This window comes from Clinocottus analis, unplaced genomic scaffold (genome assembly GCF_023055335.1).
Source record: "Clinocottus analis isolate CAN_PGR_092001 unplaced genomic scaffold, fCliAna1.0.p SCAF_17, whole genome shotgun sequence".
NCBI lineage: Eukaryota > Metazoa > Chordata > Actinopteri > Perciformes > Cottidae > Clinocottus > Clinocottus analis.
In genome coordinates this window covers 11,325,750-11,345,581 of record NW_027175898.1, presented here as the reverse complement: position 1 = coordinate 11,345,581, position 19,832 = coordinate 11,325,750, and the positions used below count along the sequence as shown (strand labels likewise).

At 39.6% G+C, this 19,832-nt stretch overlaps 1 protein-coding gene across 3 annotated transcripts in view; it reads left to right on the top strand.

Moving 5' to 3' along the window:
- The window catches only part of stxbp6 (syntaxin binding protein 6 (amisyn)), a 51,163-nt gene extending 31,550 nt beyond the window's left edge, over positions 1 to 19,613 (top strand). Inside the window, exons 3-7 of one of the 3 annotated variants that reach the window (XM_068580119.1) lie at positions 8,215 to 8,345; positions 8,542 to 8,707; positions 11,318 to 11,416; positions 16,382 to 16,539; positions 18,228 to 19,613. In XM_068580119.1, coding sequence (XP_068436220.1) covers positions 8,215 to 8,345; positions 8,542 to 8,707; positions 11,318 to 11,416; positions 16,382 to 16,539; positions 18,228 to 18,251 — 578 coding nt within the window. In that variant the 3' untranslated portion in view covers positions 18,252 to 19,613. Of the gene's footprint in view, positions 1 to 8,214; positions 8,346 to 8,541; positions 8,708 to 8,890; positions 9,005 to 11,317; positions 11,417 to 16,381; positions 16,540 to 18,227 lie in introns of those variants that run through there. The other 2 variants (XM_068580120.1, XM_068580121.1) reach the window with 2 other exon arrangements.
- The last annotated feature ends 219 nt before the right edge of the window (positions 19,614 to 19,832 follow it).

The window sequence follows — 19,832 nt, the reverse complement described above, 5'->3', positions numbered from 1 at the left end:
TTGATTTAAAGATTTTGGGTCTAGGCACATCACTTTAGGTCATCTTGAAGAAGTAAGTGTTGAGGAATGTGCTTTGCTTTGACTGTTTGAAATACCGGCGCATACTCTTGATTATTTCCAGATTAGGTTGCAATGAGGTCTTCGTGTATTAACACTCACCAGAGTTTTGGCACATGCAACAGGTGTTGTATGCACTTGTATCTCTTTTCACACTGAGCTGAGAAATTTTACTTTAAACTAATGACCCAACATCTTCTCTTTTGTCTCTCTCTCTCATTCTCGCTTTAATTGACATATTATCTTTCTAACATAGGCACATTTACCTTCTCTGGTGTATGTTGTTACTTATTCCTCCAATAAATAAATGCAAGCCAAAAAACAAAAGTTGATGTGAAATTACATTTTTAGCTTGGAGCCTACTAGAGTTTTGCTTAAACACAATCGGTTCTGGTTTTACATGAGCAGCAGGGAGCCATGAAAGGCTGATGGGAAGTTTGCTCCGTGGCATCAGATCATGGGAGAAGCCGGTCAGTGCCCAAGTGTAATTAAATATTTCCTAGTATCTGTGAGCTCAGGCTCTAGAGGAATGTCTACTATGGGCAGGGCCGAGCCTCAATAGCTGGGTTATTAAGTGGTCCATGGAGCCCCTGGGTGATGGACGAGCTCAGGGGGTCACAATGTGGAATAAAGGCCTCACAACAGACCGTGTGTTTCTCCCCTGGATGTGCACAGGAGCAGAAAGCCAGATGAGAAAGAGAAACGCAATGCGCTGCCTCAGTGGAAAGTGTGATTGGGTTCTTTACCTCTGTATTTTTACTTGGTTTCTCTTTTTAAGAGAATTCATAAATGTATCGCTTGTCTTTGTGATTTATTGTAATCTACGCCTGATGTAGTGTAGATATGAAACCATTCATCCCTTGCTATAACACAAATACATATATACCTTGCATTTGTTTTAATCTTTTGTTCTTGCTAGGTGTCATGCTTCATGAACTCAGCATTCTTTGCCCCTGCTTTTCCGAAGGCTTCCATTCCTCTTATCCTATCTCCTACCTGGCCCTTATTTTCAGCATTTCTTCTTCACCTTTTGCCTTCCTTCATCTGCAGCTCCGATTTTACTCTGTGATAACTTCATATTACTTCATTTATCAACTCCTCAAGCTGCAGTCTGCACATCAGACAGCATGTCGGGGTGATCAGTAACATGTTTGCGCTGCATATCAATCTGTCAGCGCGGCATCACGTCACACCAACACCAAAGTGCTGCTGTCATACTACAGCTGGATTCAAGTTGAATCAAGTTTAGTGTAACTTTGATCTCAACAGAACAGAGCGACTTGAAAGCTATCACATTGAAATACAGTTGTTTTGATAAGAATATTTGGCAACTGTTGTGGCAGAGCGGTAGTGTTGTGAAACTATTTGTTTCAACACGAGATGAGTGATTCTTTTGGTGTTCTGCTCAATCATATGATGTATGATTATGTGAAAAAATTAAAAGAATGATACTATTACATTTAGAGTAGCCCTTACACATGTAATAAAATTGCTTACACACTGTATATACACTCCATATACCCGTTTATCAATACAATGCAAAGTAGATATCAAAAATAAATTTGCTGAAGCATTCCAGTTCAGCCACATTCTTTAATAAATAGGTTCTTAAATAAATAATGTAATTTCTGCTTTGATTTGTCTGAACTCAGAAAAGAGTTCATTTTGGATGGCTGACGCACATGATTTGTCAAGCCTCCAGAACCCTTTAACGTGTTGTCCTTGGTTGAATCTTATAATTGGATGGATAACAGCTGTGACTGGAGGCAAAAGGCAGATATGTTTTTAAATTTTATTTGGGTTTTGAATTCTTACTGTTGAAGAGAGCTCGGATGAAAGGAAGGACTTTGAAAGGATCCGAACATATGGTTGAAAAATAGTCATATAAATGCCATGCAAGGCATTATAAGGTGAATCAAAATACAAACATGCAAATTGTACTGCCATTTAACTTTTTAACTTGATGAAAATCCAACTAAAAGTTGATATAAATCATATGACACAAAGTCAGATCTTTAAAAAGCTGTGCACTGCTCCATTGTTGGTGATGTTACGTTAAGCAAGTCGTGTCTGTATCTGCTGTAGGAGGACAAAGGCGCTCTCTATTCGCCAGCTATTATTCACCATGTTATATGCTCTCCTTTTTACTATTCGTGCCTTGCCTCTGCATGGGCACCATCCTATCTGAGGCAAACTTGTACACAGCAGTCACTGTTTTTTTTACCGCATGAATAGACTGTAGAGGCCTTTGTGCCGGGTTGTTGTTGCAAGTCTAGCCAGTGCCGCGGTTCATTCCAGTGACAGCTTCTTTCTGGAGATAAGTGTGTTCTAGCTCCAGCAGAGTCAGGGCAGCTTTAAAATAGACCTGTAATCATAGACCCAAACGTTGAAACCTGTTAGACAGGCACAGTGTACAGCAACACACAGCAAAATTCAACCTGTAAGACAAACTGTTTGAATATTAGTCCTGCACCAAAATGTACTTGCTGCTGAGACACTAATTGCATGATTTTTCTGTGATTAACAGCAATGAATCACATTATGCGCACAATTCCATAATGAATGAAAAACTAGTGTATTGCACGCTTTTATTTTAAAGTAATGTTATCAGAACAATATACTCTCGGAGAAACAGCAAGTTATACAGATATTCATGAGATGGCAACATGCAAATTTACATTTCTTCCAACCACAGCCGCCACTGCAGCGCTGTTCGTGTTTTTTGGGCCAATTTTGTCGGTTTGTTTATATTCGAGTCGCAAAGAGAAATGAGACGCAGTACAGCGCTAACGGCTAAGCTAGTTTAGCGGTTAGCGGTAAATGAATGGCATGTTGTGGAGATGGATAACTGCTTTGTTATCGTTGGCTCGCTCCTGCTAGCATAGCGGTTAGCATATCTTGTTTAAATGTTTAATGACAGCTTTTAGCCCTTTGAGTGTTTTTGGCAATGCTAGCTTAGCGGTTAGCACTATATGCGCTAAACCATTCTCTAATCCGCGAAGTAGGATATAGTTTCAGGTTGTTGCTTTTTTTCTCAGAGGTGAAAAGTAGACAGTGTGTCATGTAGTTTGAAGAGGTCAAAACTCCAGCAACAACACTTGTAGTTCAAGCCCCAACTTTGCTTTTACATCAATTCAATTGGACTAAAGAACTCTTAGTTCAATGATGAAAGTATTCTGTTTTCCTGAATCACAAACTCATCTAATATTTCCTAAATTTCTTAGAATCATCATGTGCTGCATGAGGCTGATGATTCATGTAAATTTAGCTGTTTTGTGTGTTCATACACACATTATCTGTCCCTTAAGTAATTTCTGGTCCTCGTCCAAGCCCAACAAACAGCAGTACTTTGTCCATTAGCGTCTCCTGTCTTATTGAAAATGGGTGGAAGGTCTCAATTCCTTCTGATTGGGGATCCAGCCTTGTCAAAATTGCGTGCGAATCTTACTCGCTGTCCCTGTATGAACCGGGCCAGATGCCAACCTCATCTTCTCAGGTGTCTTTTGTGCCATGCAAATGAGATTGCCATGGCAACCTCACTGTCGGAGCACTGCGGAGCCAATTAGGTGCTAACTGAGGATGGGTCTAATTTTGTCAACAGATCCTTCGCCCTCCTCCTTGAGATAGATTTATTGAAATGATGGGACAGATGGGAGAGCCAAATGATTAAAACACGTCTCCGTCTTTTAAGCTTGATTCACAGCGTATCATCAAACTGTAATTAGGAATTGTAACACAATCGTACAAATGTGTTTAGCAACACAATCACAGATACAGATCTGACACATAGATGTGGATGCAAAGTTCAGGAAAGAATCTTTTTTCAATTTGTTGTCACATAATGTTTTGTTTTAAAAAGCAGCAAAAGGGGCTTTATTTTGTCTTAACTCTACAGTACTGACGCTATATTGTAAATACACTGTATGCATTTCTATGATTTCCCAAATGTCAGCGAATGTTGGCTTGATGGATACGTTGTGCAGTGTGTATGTGTGTGTGTACTCCTCCACACTTTTATTTTATGCATGAGTACTTCACTTTTTCTTATTGGATGAGTCTTGGAATAACATCTCCTTCCAAGGGCAACACAGTGCAGAGCAGTTCCACGTTATCGTCCTCATCTGATGTGATCTTTTGTTATTCCGTGGTTTTAGATTTTCATGTCTGTTCTCGGATGGCACAAAATGCTGATGTTTATCACATTTCTGGCATGTGGATGGAGATTTTTGATAAGCGTCAGTGTTGACACAAAAATTAAGTTGTATTATATCAGTGAAAGAAAGTTATTAATGTTATGCACACAAGGGTGGTCCTTCTTCATATTCTACTTGCTCTCATGGTGTTGTTGACCAGCTCCAATATTTCCACATTAATCCCAGAGTGTTTTCATACTCACTGTAGCATTGGTTGAGCTGGATTAAATTTGTTTCCATAGTACGATACTATATTAAACATTTCCATCAATGCTGTATGCATTCATAATCGACAACCTGCACACTTCTCACATGACACTATATGTCATTACTGCTTTTGCTAGTATTCCTCCTGGTGTTGACATTTCTCTACTAACTACAAACTATGATAATATTTCCGTTAGGGAAAGCTGATCCGGAGAGTATTTCCTCTGTGATATCTGCAGTCTGATACTAGTACTGTACGAGTTTTCTTTCAGGTCCCTCAGCCAAGCACAACAAGGAGGAAGTGAGAGCATGTCACCATCAGAGCACCAGAGGGGAGCAGGACAGGAACCCCTTCCTTGACCTTTCTCTGACAGCCCACATGGAAACAATGGCTGTGGGCTTTCCTTGTTTTTCGATATCATAGTGTGTTTTTTTTTTTTCTCAATCTCATAAAGTTTATTATGCTTTCACATTGTGTTCAGGGAGTGTTTGTGATTATTATCTTTGCTTTGTAAGAGGGGAACAAGCCAGAGGGTCAGGTTGCGTTAGTTTCATTTTTGATCCACTTCAGTTCATGTATAGGATCTTTATCTGTGTATCTGTACAGGAGTTCAAGCTCAGTGAACTTTAGCCTGTGAATCTCAGTCTCACCTAAACAACATATTGACCATTTATATTGTACATGGAGGATTCGTGGTCGGGGTGTTGTCCGATTTAAAAGTAGTCTAGCTTAACAACGATTGCAAAAGAGTACAGTATCAAAAAGAAGCGTACTGCGACAAAGAAGGGAGTAAGAAATTGGTTTTATGTCATTAGACATGTCATCAATGATCAATGAAGTAGTTGTATCATGTCATCACTTTTCTTGAGATCTCTAAATTATTTTTTTCTCCTCACATATAATATCACTTGCTGGTTGATTCTATGATGGGATAATCTTGAGCATACATTTTATCTCAGTCTCCACCTTGATTGCTGTTCTAATAAAGCCGTCTCCTTTAACTTTCAGTTTAATATGCAGAGGAGCAGCTCAGACGAGGTGAGAGTCAACAGCTGAATATGAAATGGATTAAAGAGGCACAAAGGTGTCTGGCAGTTTGATTAGGACCTCTGTGTTGACGATTTAGCTCCAAGGCCTTGAGACCGCAAGTCTCTTTCACATATTCACTGCATTCAGGTGTCAGTGTAATTTCATAATTAAAACAAAAAAAATGCCAAATGGCATTACCACAATGCACATTTTCCTCGCCATGTAAGTAACCGATGATGAAGTTTGTGTTTCTCGTGCTTCATGACATTTCTCCAGTGGTATTCGCTGTTAGTCTGATCCCGGAGGCACTGATTGCTTTACAAAGCAGGCTCTCCACAAAGCTTGTGATATGATGTTAAATATATAATATATATTAACGTTGCAATGTGCCTCTCAGGTCACACTCCTTCATAATCATCACCCTTTTCATTCATTATGTTTTTTGGTATGCTGTAGGCTCAAACATTTACAACCGTTGAGACTTGACATGAGTGTCCACAGTAGAACTTTTGTTTCTGTATGTTCAGTATTTGGGTCGTGATGTGTCATTCCTCCACGGTGAGTGATTGTTCTGCTTTGAGTCACGATACAGTTTGCTGTTGGCGGACATAGTCTGTATATAGTCTGCGCTTGTGCACAGCTTGGCAAATTCTGCTTGAATGGAAAGCATTGTACACTCTCCGGCTACTTATGATGGGCTTTTATAGTATTTTATGACATTTTATAAACAAAGCAGTTTCAACTCATTTGAAAAATATTATATTTTCATCAGGATTTAAAATCATCAAATAAATTCCTGATTACAATAATCATTAGTTCCAGTCCCATAGTGTTGGACATTCCTGGTAGAATAAGATGGGGACGAGAGAAAGATGGTTTCTCCTGCACTAGTCCTTCATCTCCCAGCTACCAGCCCGGCTCTTATTTTGTGACAGCAATAAAACCCTATTTCAGCTTTCATCAGTTTGGGGAAAGTAGTGTTTCTGTGCTAATGTATATCATCCGTCACAAATGTCGCTCAGAGAGTAATTATTCTCGCTGAGAATTGGTTCACCTTAGTTTCTAGACTCCTACTACTCTTCAACACATCGGTTCATTTCATGCAGCTGTCAGACCCTTAATGAAAGTTTCTGTTTTTTAGAGCTTCTAAGGCTTCTATGTGTGAGCTAAGACGGATGTGATCACTCACATCATCATCGTTTATGGTCTTTTCGAGTAAAAATATCTATTTTTTTATTTTTCAAATGACTGCTCGTCTGTATTGTATCTGTCTGCCTGTATCTGTCTGTTCCACCCTGCAACCTCAGGCCAGCTCCTCAAGTATTAACAGCAGCTGTCCAAATGGATACACAAAACAAGCCTCCTCTCAGGGGAATTGTCTTTCTCAATGTATCACCTGATGTAACATTCAGCCCTACCTATATTTTCAAACTCAATTCCAGAGAAATGAGGTGTGGAAGATCTTTCACATAATAAACCTCAACAAAAGGCAAAATGTCACATGGAAACCAGCAGGAATGCTTGTGTTTTTTTTTTGACGAGAGATGACAAGCAGAGTGACAGCAGTGAAAATGACCAGAACACTTCTCTGTTTCTGAGATGACACAACAGAAAATGTAGGAAAGGGGAAGCAGAGGTTCGCTGCCCGGGTTAAGAATGCAACTCAAGCATATTTCAGTATCCCGCCACACACACATCCAGCAGTTCTGACGCACAAGATAACTGTGAGCTTCGATGATCTGTAAACATGGTTATCTCTGAATGTTAATGGTCAAACAGATATCAATGGGACTTAAACAAAAAGTACTGCAATGCTGAGATGAATGCAGTTAAGGACAAAAGGATGTCATTGGACAGGAGGTGAAAAGTTTTTAGAAAATGTTTAGCATGCTACTCTTCCAGAAGAACAGATTAAGTAGGTCCAGAACACAGAAAATGCCTCCCAAAAAAATGCTAAGCAACAGACTTTTTGTCTGGATTGTAAAAATGTTATTTTTCTCCAACGAAGCATGATTGTTATTGCACCAACTGATGAAACTCCACAATATCTAATAACTGTATTGAATGCACGATGTAACGCCACTGTTGGTTTGTGTTTTCATAAAGTCCATTTTTCTCTTGGGACTTGTTTATACCTCCACACTTGCCACGCAGTGCAATTTGTTCCCCACTTCGCGGTTGAAGAAATCACCTTTCTTCAAGGGACATGAGCTGTGTCCACCACGATGTAAAAATAATTGAAAAAAAAAGTTTTGCTTTGGCATGAGCAATGTTGAGTGTTTGTGCTCTTTGAACCAGTATGTGTGAACACATTTTATTTATGTAACTGGAATAGAAGATTTTATATATAATCATTGCACACATTTTGGCAGGACGAATATAAAAGCCAGATCCATGTGTACATGGGTTTGTCTGTTCATGGTTCAGCTGTGTCTTCTCATAGGAAATGTTATTATGGTCCCTGTTGCTATTGGCTTCAAAAGTGAACTGTTCATTGTTAAAGGATGCCTTTTGTTTCTGCCGCCCCCAGACCACAAGGACCTTTCACTTTTGCTTGACTCGATTATGCCTCATTTTGTGACCTGAACTGTCCACTCTCCCAAATCAAATTGTTTCTAACTACATAATAAGCATTGAGACCACAAGTTACACAGAAACCTCATATTCTGGAATTTGATGTTGCTGTTAAATGTTATCTGTTGTGTTTTATTGTTTTTGTTCCCACAGTGACGAATAAGAAACCCTCCCATGTGTCCATAACGAAGGTGAAGCAGTTCCAAGGATCTTCTGCCTTCGTAAAGAGGTCACAGTGGACAATCGACCAGTTACGACAGGTCAACGGCATTGATCCGAACAAAGTATGTAATTCCCCATCCTTTTTAACCATTGTTTTTTTATCAACCTATTTATTAGATTTTTGAGCTATAACATGAACATTGCTGATACAAAATAACTAGTTTTATATGCCTTTCACCATTTCTTTCCTTGATACTTTAGATGTTTCTTTTCCCTGACCTCACGCACTCACTTCCCACTCATGTCTCTTTTTTCCAGGACTGTCCAGAGTTTGACCTAATGTTCGAGAATGCTTTCGACCAGTGGGTTGCTGGTTCAGCGGGAGAGAAGTGCATCTTCATCCAGATTCTTCACCACACCTGCCAGCGCTACAGTGCAGCAAGGAAACCAGAGTTTGTCAACTGTCAGTCCAAACTGCTGGGGGGTAAGACAGTGAAAATAACACGGCTAACTGTTCTGGTTAATATTACTCTTCAGAAAACAGTGGCTCTGCTGCGCCAGACCTGCTGCTGTCATGCTGTGCTGTAAGCCAGTTTGAATCTGATTATGTATAATGACATCCAGCACCTGGTGTGTATGAAAATGCATGCTTATTCCTCGTACACAGCATCTGTTGGGTGCTCAGCTGAAGTGAGGTCAATGAGGATGGCCAACATAATGTATCAGCTGTGACTCAAAGCATCGGACACAGATCAACTGGTTTATAGCACAAATAAATACTCTATACAACACTAAGCAATAATTCACCCTAATTTATGTGATGTTGTGATATTTCATTGTGTGCTTTAAGTGTGACTCATTATTTTCAATTGGTTTTCACCCTTCAAAATAACTTTAAACATCACAGTAAGAGCTGTAACAGTTAATTAAAAGCTAACTTTCCTCTTTGAAAGGAGTATTCAATTCATGCCCAACTAATATGTGAAGACAGCTAATCAAACAAGTCCAAGCACAACCAATGCTTAAATGTTGAAGATATGTAAATCTTAAATCACAAAATGAGTCATTTCCTGGTTACAAATGGTGTGTTTGTTACACAAAGTTAAGAGTTGTCGCGTTGGCTGATGATTTCTGCTACAACGAAGCCCAATGGGGAATACGGCATCCTGAGCGGTTTAATCCGATATTGATCTGTTTACTTCCAACCCTCTTCTTTAAACACCATTCAACCTGTTGTATTATTCATTGAATTATTTAGGAAAACGCATTACAAACATGCCTCCTGCTGGGTGGCCATCTGCCCCACATATACAAAAATCAATTACTGGATGCATATTTTTGAAGAGAAAATGACTTACTTGTCATCGGTTAGATGCGTTTTTAAGAGTTTTCATTCATGATGCAAACAAGTACAATTCATTACATTGCAGAGAGGTGAAGCTGTGCAAATGTGTCATATGTCCTTTGTTCCTTTTTGTTCTTGCTCTTTGTGTCTGGGAACGCACCATCTTATACTCATTGATGATGAAGCTGCCGTTCTTGCTAACATTCAGTTATGTTGCCTTGACCTTCTTCCTACTCTGAAGACTATGTCAGTATTTAACTTACTGAAACTGACCAGATGGTGCATATTATGGTCTTTGTTTGCGTCGGTGGGAAGGTAGGGCAGTCCCTGAGAGCTCTGAACACTGGGACCTTTAGAGCAGGATGGATTAGGAAGTGCACATGTTGATTATACAACATTATAGCATCATCTCTGATCAACACTTCTATTATGAATTAATTTACCAGCAAAAACAATCTGTCCTATTTGAAATACACTTGTTAAAGAGACAACCCTGTTGTTTTGTGGTAAACAGTTTTTGATGGAGCTATTGGCACCATGCTGTAAGTCCATTCTAGCCAATGATTTGATAATGAACTCCTGGCTCTCTGTGAGTAAAGGATGTTGTGTGTGATAACTTAACTTGTAAGTATAACAGCTCACCACACACACTGTAACAGAAGAAAACCTAAAAGATGTCAACCTGTTGCCAACTCTGTCCACTCCAGTTTAAGTCTCACACCAGTGCAAAACAAAAATCATGACGCTGCTCAGGTGTGGGACCATGACTGTGGAAGACTCCATCTGCAGAATCCTCTGGGTCAGCAACATCCAGAAAAAGTAGATTGTATAAAACCAGAATTATGTACATTAACTATTGACAATAATGCCCAAGATGGACAAGAGAACTGTTTCATCATGCTGATTATGTTACTACAAGAGATCCTGTCAATAGGGTGCTGCAGGAAGGTTGTCTTTTTGTCAGCCAACCGCAGAAGATGATCATCGCACTGGTTTCCACGACAAAAATCCAATCGCATTTTTTCATTGGATTTTGTATTATTGCAGAAAATAAGCTGTATATGATACTTACGTGAACACCACTTTTGGACTATTGAAGCTGAAAAGCAATCGACAAGTGAAAAGCCAACGTTGAACAAACTAAAACAGTTTCTCATGACTTCATGTAATCACCGCTAAGCTAAAGACGGATTAGTATTTGGTACGATGGCGTTTAGTAGTCCTATAAAACCACTTTCAGACATTTTTTAAAGACACACAAACACTGCAAAATTGGAATATAGATGGGGTATTTACTGATGGATCTTATATCCGAGAACAAAACGTTAAAATCTCTTAAGCTTGTGTTAACTGCAAACCTTGTTTCAGGGATCAAACCCCAAAAAACATTCAAAAACACGCTTTGACTTCGAGACGACAGAACTGTTAACTAATGTCAAGGTTTTAGGATCTATTCCTGCATTACTTTAAGGCAACATGAAATGAAAACCATTAGCTTTAATGGTTAACGCTTAATGCTCCTTGGGAATTTATATTCTTAGTAAGGTTTACGATCAATTGGATGACTAATCAAACAGTTTTCAGTTTCACAGTTTTTGTTTTGCATGACAATTACAACTGAACCCTCAATACTTACTTTGTGATTTAATAATCCAAAAACGGTAACCTCTCTTGGCTAATTTCCGAACTTGTCTTCAACATTAGAGCTGACTTTGACTATATATGATGTTTGATATTTTCTCATCACAGAAGACGAAGCTGTAGATTCAGTAATTTTCCGTTGCAAGGTCTATTTGAACAGAATGCGGAAAGGATTTGTTTCACACCACGGTCATCTTCTAAGACGAGGTAAGCCGGTACAGTAAAGTTTGCAAAACTTCTCGGACTAAATGTTAATACCCCTTTCTAAAAAGTGTTGAGTTCCTCCAGAAAGCAAGGAAATAAAAATGTCTCTTTTTCAAACCGGTGTATTGTTGACTAACAAGAAATGAGTCCCAATACAAGTCAAGTTTGATAAGAGGTCACATTATGGTGCAGTGAGCAAATAACAATATAATAATTAGTATATCAAAGCAGTACTAGACAGTAGATGCACTTAAAAGTTCTGACTGCACTAAATTAGGTCATTACACAAAAGTATATTTAAAAATAGTTTAATTTTAAGCGTTCCCCTGCCATCTGAACTGAGGTCTCTGCACGGTGCTTTCAGGGGCCGTAGTTAATATTTACACAAACACACACACACAACATGCCTCTGTATGCTCTTAGTGAACACAAGGTCAACATTTCCCTTGTTTGTGTTTTCACAGTGGAGGCCAGCTACACGCTGAAAGGGATTTTAAGTTTACATCCAAAGGTTGTGTGACTTATGCTCACTGTCCTTGCCCCTCACTGTCAGACTGAGCGCAGAGTCACCGACTCATGCTTTGCAGAGGTAAATCACTTTTTGACGTACAAGGGCAGTGCAAAGACAGAGTGCTTCTTCCCTAATGGTTTCCTCAGTATTCTGTACTTCTGGATATCATTTCACACATTAACATTTCGGCTTCGACAAGATTATGATAGACATGATGGCCGTTTTAAATGCATTGTGTGCTGCTGACATGTATCTGCTGATTAAAGCCACTGAGAATAGGCTGTTCATGAATACCTATTAGCTATTTTTCTGTCTGTGTCGGCGCGGCTCCCTGGTACATTCAGTACAGAATATTCCGCGTTTGTCCCCATTGGGGTCCTTACTTGGTGCTTTGCTTTTTAACTAGCAGGACAGTGACTAAACTAAAGGCCGACTGAGTGAGCAAGGTCAAGTCTTCCCCCTCATGAAAAAAATGTCAGTGCTGAGTGATGCTTTGCTTTTTTATGCTTGTTTAAACCAAAGGTTTTAAGGAGTCATTCAGGCTATGCATCTGCCTCATTACAAAGTCAAAGGGTCTGTAGAACACATAAATATGTACATTAAAAGTGTAGTTTTAGAAGAGCAGAGCAAACACACAATTATACATATTAATGACTATTCATAATAGGATTATTTGTCCTGAACCTCAGCCGTGGATGACACATTTTACATTAACAATTGAGTGATGATTGAGTGCAACAAATGTTATGTAGGTCAAAGATGATGCCAAGCAAAGGGAAAGTCCTGGATGCCGGTGGTGGTGGTGAAATGGGAGGAACAGCATTGTGGTGATTGAAAGAAAATGATATCATGACTCATATTCTTTGGGTGTATACAGTTTGTACTACACAGAGAGAGAGAGAGAGGGGTATCAGAGAAAGATGGAAATGTTCAGATTGCTTAATGATTTGGGAACGTAGAGTAAGGGAGAACTGTTTGGGAGGGACCATTGAAAGTGAAAACTAACTGTATAGGGAATAACTGCAGGAGGCATGTGGAGAAAAGTGATTGGATAAAAGGCTATAGAAAAAAATAATAGGTGTGTGTGTCAGGAGTGTCAGAGGAAAGTATCTTAAATCTATGCTGCAGTTTCATTATGCTGCTGCAGATGTCAACATGGCCATTAATGAAATGTCTTTAGCCCCTTCAATGTACCGTGTAGCAAACAGACTTTTTTTTCCAATAGTATCCTCACAATATATGATTTTGAAGATGAATTAAAAGATGTTAGTTTGTCACAGTTACACACAAATTATTCATACATTTGTGGTTTGGGTGGAATATAACAAAACATTGCAATTGTAATATGGAATTGTCTTCTTGCAACTTTTTAGGCTGCCCTTCCGCTCCTTTGTGATAGCTTCTTGAAGCAGCAAAAAGGGGATTTAGTTTGAGAATGTTCTTTCTATAATTATTATTGATATTATATAATCAATGTTTAACACCTTTTTAAATGATAGTGTAAAATTAGTGTTAAAATTAACCTCAAATTGATCTATTTGTCTCTTTCATTAAATGTGTTGCTGTGTAGATCAGTCAAGATTTCATGAACCTAAAACTGTCATGAACACTTTAGTGCATTTTGTGGATCACATTCTTCACCGAATGCTTCATCAGTTCCTTTGGATGAACGACAAAATCCCTCTGGTAATATCGGGGTAATAAGGAGAATTATTGATGAAACTTCTTGAAGTGCAGATAAGCCTGTGCTTGTTAATACTTCGGAAATCATTGTAAGACACTCTCCTTCGAACACCACCTCATTACATCACACAGCATCATCCCAGAACAGGGATAATAGGATCATGTACACTGCCAGAGTGAACGTATTAAAAGCACTGAAACATGTTCTGTATTGTTTGAAGAGATCTTTTTGTGTAGGTGTTTTTGTTCTTGAAGTTAACGATCGAATCTAATCTCTCCCATACATTTTGTGAGTAAATTACTTGGCTGTCAGCGTCTTGTAACGTGTAGCTGACTTGCTTCTGTTGATAACCATCAGCTTGTTTTCATCAGCGCCGCAGCAGCAGCACGGCTTATGATCTGCTGCCCACAGCAGGACTGGAAAAGGAGGGGTTGACTCTCTCCCCTTCGTGTTATGTTTGTCTTTGCTCATAGTTTCTATTTTCTGAAATATTTTGTTTTTGTTCAGTCTCCATTGTTATAGAAGCCCTGGCTTGATATGATATTTTTTCGATACGACAACAAAATTCCTCCTGCATTGTTGAGAGAGGCGTGTCATGGAACCGGCCTCGGACGATAGCTCGTTCATAATCGGCATTGCAATTTCACAAAAAACATCACAAAATGTCCCTCTTTTTGCTGTAGATCTTTGTCTTAGCAGAAGACATTTTGTTTGATTTGTGCGTCATTAAAACGACTGTAATATTATCAGTAAACCTAAAGTAACACGAGCAGCTGTTAACACTGAAAACGCTGATAAGCTCCCACTTTTAGTTCAGAGTCACTAAGGCTTCACCGCGATGGCACAGCATATCATAATTTACTCCTACATAACTTCCATTCAGCGTCAGATGCTGTGTAGCCCTTTCATAAGCTTTCCAGAACATCTTCAGCCTACCTTTTACTGTAATTACGTTATCCACTGGGGGAGCCCACGCTGTAGCCCGCCGCTGATCTCTGGCGAGAAGAAAGCCAGCAGAGAAAGAAAATAAGAGTGCAGACAAATAAAGGGAGATGTTCTCGGAGTGTATGGTGGGGCAGGGTTGTGAGAGTGTGGGTTGTATTGAGGATAATGGTAGTATCACTCCCTGGGATCTTCCCAAGCAGGATGGGGATTGAGGGCAATCTGGCTGAAGGAGTAAAGGTCTTATTTTATCCATAGTGACAACTTAAAGCTTCTCAAGGAAAGGGTTATTTTTTCCATATGGGAGCAGAGCAGGGTTGTGCTTTTTGCCTCCGCAAAATGTATGATAATTACACATGAACTTTGCTCTGCTAATGGCTGTAGAGCTCCCATAAAGTTGAACATTACACGCCTGTTGTAGTTGTGGAATATGAAGTTGTTGTGTGTCGTACACTGCAACCGAATGAAAAGGCAAGCCTGACGGGTGTGAAGCTTATTTATCTGTCGAGATGCGTTGGTCATGTGCAACGTGTCCTGAACTCTGTGGTTGACTAAGGAAAGACCGTGTGTACGTGTGTCCATTCCCTTTTGTGTGCGTGGCTGTGGAGATGAACACCTATACATCCATCTGTGCGTCTGTGGCACAGGTGTGTCTCTGCATGAACTGCTTTGACTTTATCAAGTTAACTTCCTTTGATGGAACACCAGCTGCTTTTGGGCTGTCATATAACCCATTGCAGTAGAGCGAGCTGTCCCAATTATCTGTCAGTCAGCCTACCTGCTTTGATGCCACGGGACATACGCTCACTATATTGCAATTTCCTGTGGTGGTAGATCCAATCTGGCCTGTCAAGTCTTAATACAGTCAGTACCGTCAAGCTTTGTTCGGTCTGTTCTTTCTCCTAAAACTCATTTACTGTGTTTGGAAGGATAAAGAAAAGATTTTAAAAAATCAAATATATCTTATCTTTACACTGGGTGTTTTTATTTATTTTTCAATTTTCTTTTTGAAGTTAAAGAGTTAACAGTGAAGTTGGGGATTTGACCATCCGTCAAATTAATACCCTAAAGTTATGTTACAAAGAGCAGAATATTGTGTCCTTAGCCATTTTGGGGGGTCTTTTTAAACGCTGGGAACCCTGTGGTGCCGCTCTAATAGTGTAATAAAAAATGACAATAAAAAATGACAGTCAGAACCTTTCCACTGCAGATTGAAATTCTCTGTATTGCCGACAAAGAGAAAGCAGCAGGAAGATTGTTCTAAAGGCTCGTTGCTAGCATAGCGCATAGCGGCAGTCCAGACGTGTGGTAGATTGATTGCTCGTCAGAGCAACCATCCGCACGGCTGCCACAGTCATCTGAAGATGTGTATCTTATATCCACGACTACTGGATCTCCTGCCCATGCTGCCAAGCACATCGCATCTCTTATTACATGACAGTGAGAAGGGGGAAAAGACATGCTTTCTTAAATTTTGTGTTGCAGTTGCACATTTAAAAAGGTTAATTCCACTTGATCTTCTCTTGAAGTAGATCAACATTGAAGGCAACTCATTAGCCACCTTTCCATGTTGCACTTGATGGAAGCCATTCATGTTTTTCATGTTCCCCCCAGAATTTACACTAATGATCATGGTCGCTGATTTCAATACATGATTTATAATGTCACAGGTACCTTCGTTACAACTGGCCTCTTGAATTCACATGTTCAACAAAGGACTCAGTTCTTTCCCCATTTGTCTTTCCCTTCCTCTTTCGTGTCCCACTTTTTTTCTTCTTCTTCACTTGTCATGGCTCTGTCTTGCCTCTTCACCCTCAACCCTTATCTGCAGGTAACAGTATACTTCACTCGGCTGCAGACAGTGTGACGAGTGCGGTACAAAAGGCCAGCCAGGCTCTGAATGAGCGCGGCGAGCGATTAGGTCGGGCAGAGGAGAGGACCGCAGACATGATGAACAGTGCTGAACAGTTCTCTGTTACGGCACAGAAGGTGAGGCAATATGTTAGCGAGACACGCTGTGATGCATAACCTCGGGGTGGGCTTACCGAATGTATTTTAATTCAGCACATGTAATGTTGTGGAATAGCTCGTCTTTACTCGTTTAGCAAAACTATCAAACGTTTATTTAAACCTGATACCTGAGGATATTTGCTTCATTATGACTTCTGTCTCTCAGCAGAGGTGTTCTCTGCTATGTGATGATATTTTTTTTTCTTCCCTCATTTGCTTTAACTTCAGTAGTGTGTTCCCTCCTCCGACATCAATCCTTCCATATCATCTTGTTTGTCAGCAAAACTAATTGCATGCACTTTAATGAGGCTTAATATGATTTTTCTTCTTCTTTTTTTACTGCAAAACATAAGAAAGTCTATTGCTTTGTAACGAGTACACCTGATTCGGATTATATCTGTCTCTCTAATGGCACACAAAATGGGACTTTAATAGCGCACAGAATATGACTTTAATAGCACATATTATATTACTTGGGTTTGCAGCTTTGCTTCTGGTATAAGACGAGGCAGCCCTGCTGCTCGGTCTTGTTGATGGTGGATAGCTTTCACCGAGACATGTGCCATTAAAATGGGATGTCAGTAACCTTTTGATAGTACAACTATCCGTTGCCTCCTGAAATGTTTCGAATGATGCATAACACCAGGCGAGTGATGGTGGAATAATTGAAAGACATTACAAAAGCCTTGCATGGCCCTCTTACTGTTCAAAGATGAGCTTCCCCGTTGGGAGGAATTACAAAAGCTGTGATAAGCAAAGTGAAATGCCGAGGCTCTGGTGGCTTCAGGACTGGAGAACCCCTGTGAAGAATCACTCATTTGCTGGCGTATCTCATTTCACATTCTGTCATTAGCTTTTCTATATTTTTTGGTGTTATCACTTGTCTGTTAAAAGCTTACAGGCTGATAAAGTAATTACTGATGAATTGACAGAACTGTATTTATTTTATTCATTACATTTGTGTCTAAGAATTGCTTTAACGATGGCCTGACGGGATCAAGCCATCAGCGTGTGTAGTTTCAAATCATAGTGTCTGCAGTACTGTGAGAGGGTCACCTTGACTTTTTGTTCCTCTTAGTTCACTTCTGCAATTCCATCTCTGCGCCTCACTTTGTGTCAGCAGCCGATTTCACTGCTTTGCTCAATTTTTAACATCCGTCACCTCTGCATGCTGCTCTACTGCCCCCACTTGTTTGATCTGTGTACTTCAGCTCTCCTATACTAAAGCCACATTCTCCATACTCTCCATACTCTGTGTGTGTGTGTGTGCACGTTTGTGTAAATATGTGTGTCTTCCATTCTCACATCTCCATACCCCGGAGCTTTGTATTAGATCGGTGGCCTTGGCCGTCTCTCTAACGAGGCTCCAGCCACGGCCATTAGAACCCATGTTAATGAGATAAATTGCCTTGTCATTGTCTGAATAAAGTAATTATCATGACCACTGGCGGCCTTCCAGCATCTGTATAATAAACTCTCCTGAATGGCTTTTACTCTTTTCGTGGAACTTTTCTAAAATATCAAACATGTTCCATACTTCATTTTACTCACTGTCATTGTGATCACATGTATTGTTCCAACTGCAGTACTCGGTGTTTTTAGCTCGGTCTCATTTGGCTGAGGGGTAATTAACAATTCTCATTGTATTATCCCAATTTTTTCTACAGCTTGCCATGAAGCACAAGTGTTAGACCCACTGCCAAAACCAACTGAGGGTGTGTGTGTGCGGGGAGAAAGGGGGGGTCACCAATCGCCGGTCGCTGTCCAGGAGAAGGATTCCAGATTTTATTATTTTTTACAAAGATTTTAATATGATTACTATTTGTTAACAATGTTAACATTTCAATGTTTTGGATTGTCGAATTCTGGTGCATCTTCTGATGGTGACGCATCGAGCTGTGGGGAGGAAGAGAGGTAACCAATGATACTGCAGACAGTCAGCAGAATGTTTTATTCTTCTGTTTCCCCCCCAAAAAAGTCCCAGGCCGTGACTGTGTTTGATAAACGCCTCCCCGTTTCATAGGCTCGAACATTTCTGTGAGAGTACACATGCTGACAAGTCATTATCAGCAATCACTCCAAGGCGAGGAACAGCTTGTCTCGTTTGTAATTAATTGTTGACGGTTATTTATAAGCACTGCAGTGATTATGAAGTCTGATTTATGAGGGGCGGACCCTCCCATGGGTGTCACAGGTGTGCCTGTGAATTTGGTCGGAGCATCAATAGATCCCAAAGTGTTTATTTTCAATTGAGTGTTACCTTTGCTCTTCACTCTTGGACATTGCAGTCGTACAGTGTTGTTACGTCCATCATTTCAAAAATGTATCAAAACAGTATTAGTCAAAAATGTTTTCAACATAATATTTATTGAACTGCTTATGATATAACATACAATACTAAACAACCGTGAAATATACTAGTTCTGTCAGATTTGTCTGCCATTCACAAACAGCCAAAACTACATGGAATACAGTTGCCAACATTTTTTCAAGTGTACTTGTAGAACTCTGTTTCCAAATGAAGCTTTTTAAGTATGATCATTTGTTAAATTCAGAAAACCAGCTTTGCATTGTAAAAAGCAAAACGCGTACTTCTTCTAGTATCTCGGTGTCTGTAGATCTAACTTGTCCCATGCACATGGGATGTTTTGAAATGACTCGGCTGTATTTCAACTTTAAACACTCGGTATTAATACCTTTTATGCTTTGTTGTAAAATTTGGGTTGGTCATTATAGAGATGTGGAAACTGATAGATAATTGACTGTCTAGAATATTAGCGGCAGTGTGTAGTAGTTTATTTTTTGTTGGTGCTCTCACATCGACTGTAACTTTGGCTTCCTCACTTGCAAGATACCGTCACAATCGAGATGTATTTGATTCTTTTCATGGTTTGAATTTTATAATTTACAATGCACTGACAACCTAATCTTGCAGAGCGCTGTCGAGTTCATACTGAAACGTTCCAGTTGCCTAACTCTTAGTGTGCTTTTCTTCCTCTCTCTAACACTTTGGATGTTTATTGTTTAAATAAAGAAATACAGTACAAATATTTTATATTATTGTCAGCCTCCTTTTTATAACTCTTTAACAGTTCTGTCAAACAATGGAATCAGAAGTTGTACATTTTATTTTTGAGGTGTTCTTGATCATCGTCATTGCATTTGTGTCTTTGTGTCTTTTTCACACTGATCTCGATCATCTATAATACTAATAAACGGTGACTGTCAGGGGCACGTTAATGACTTTTCTTATATCTCATTTTAAAGTTTGA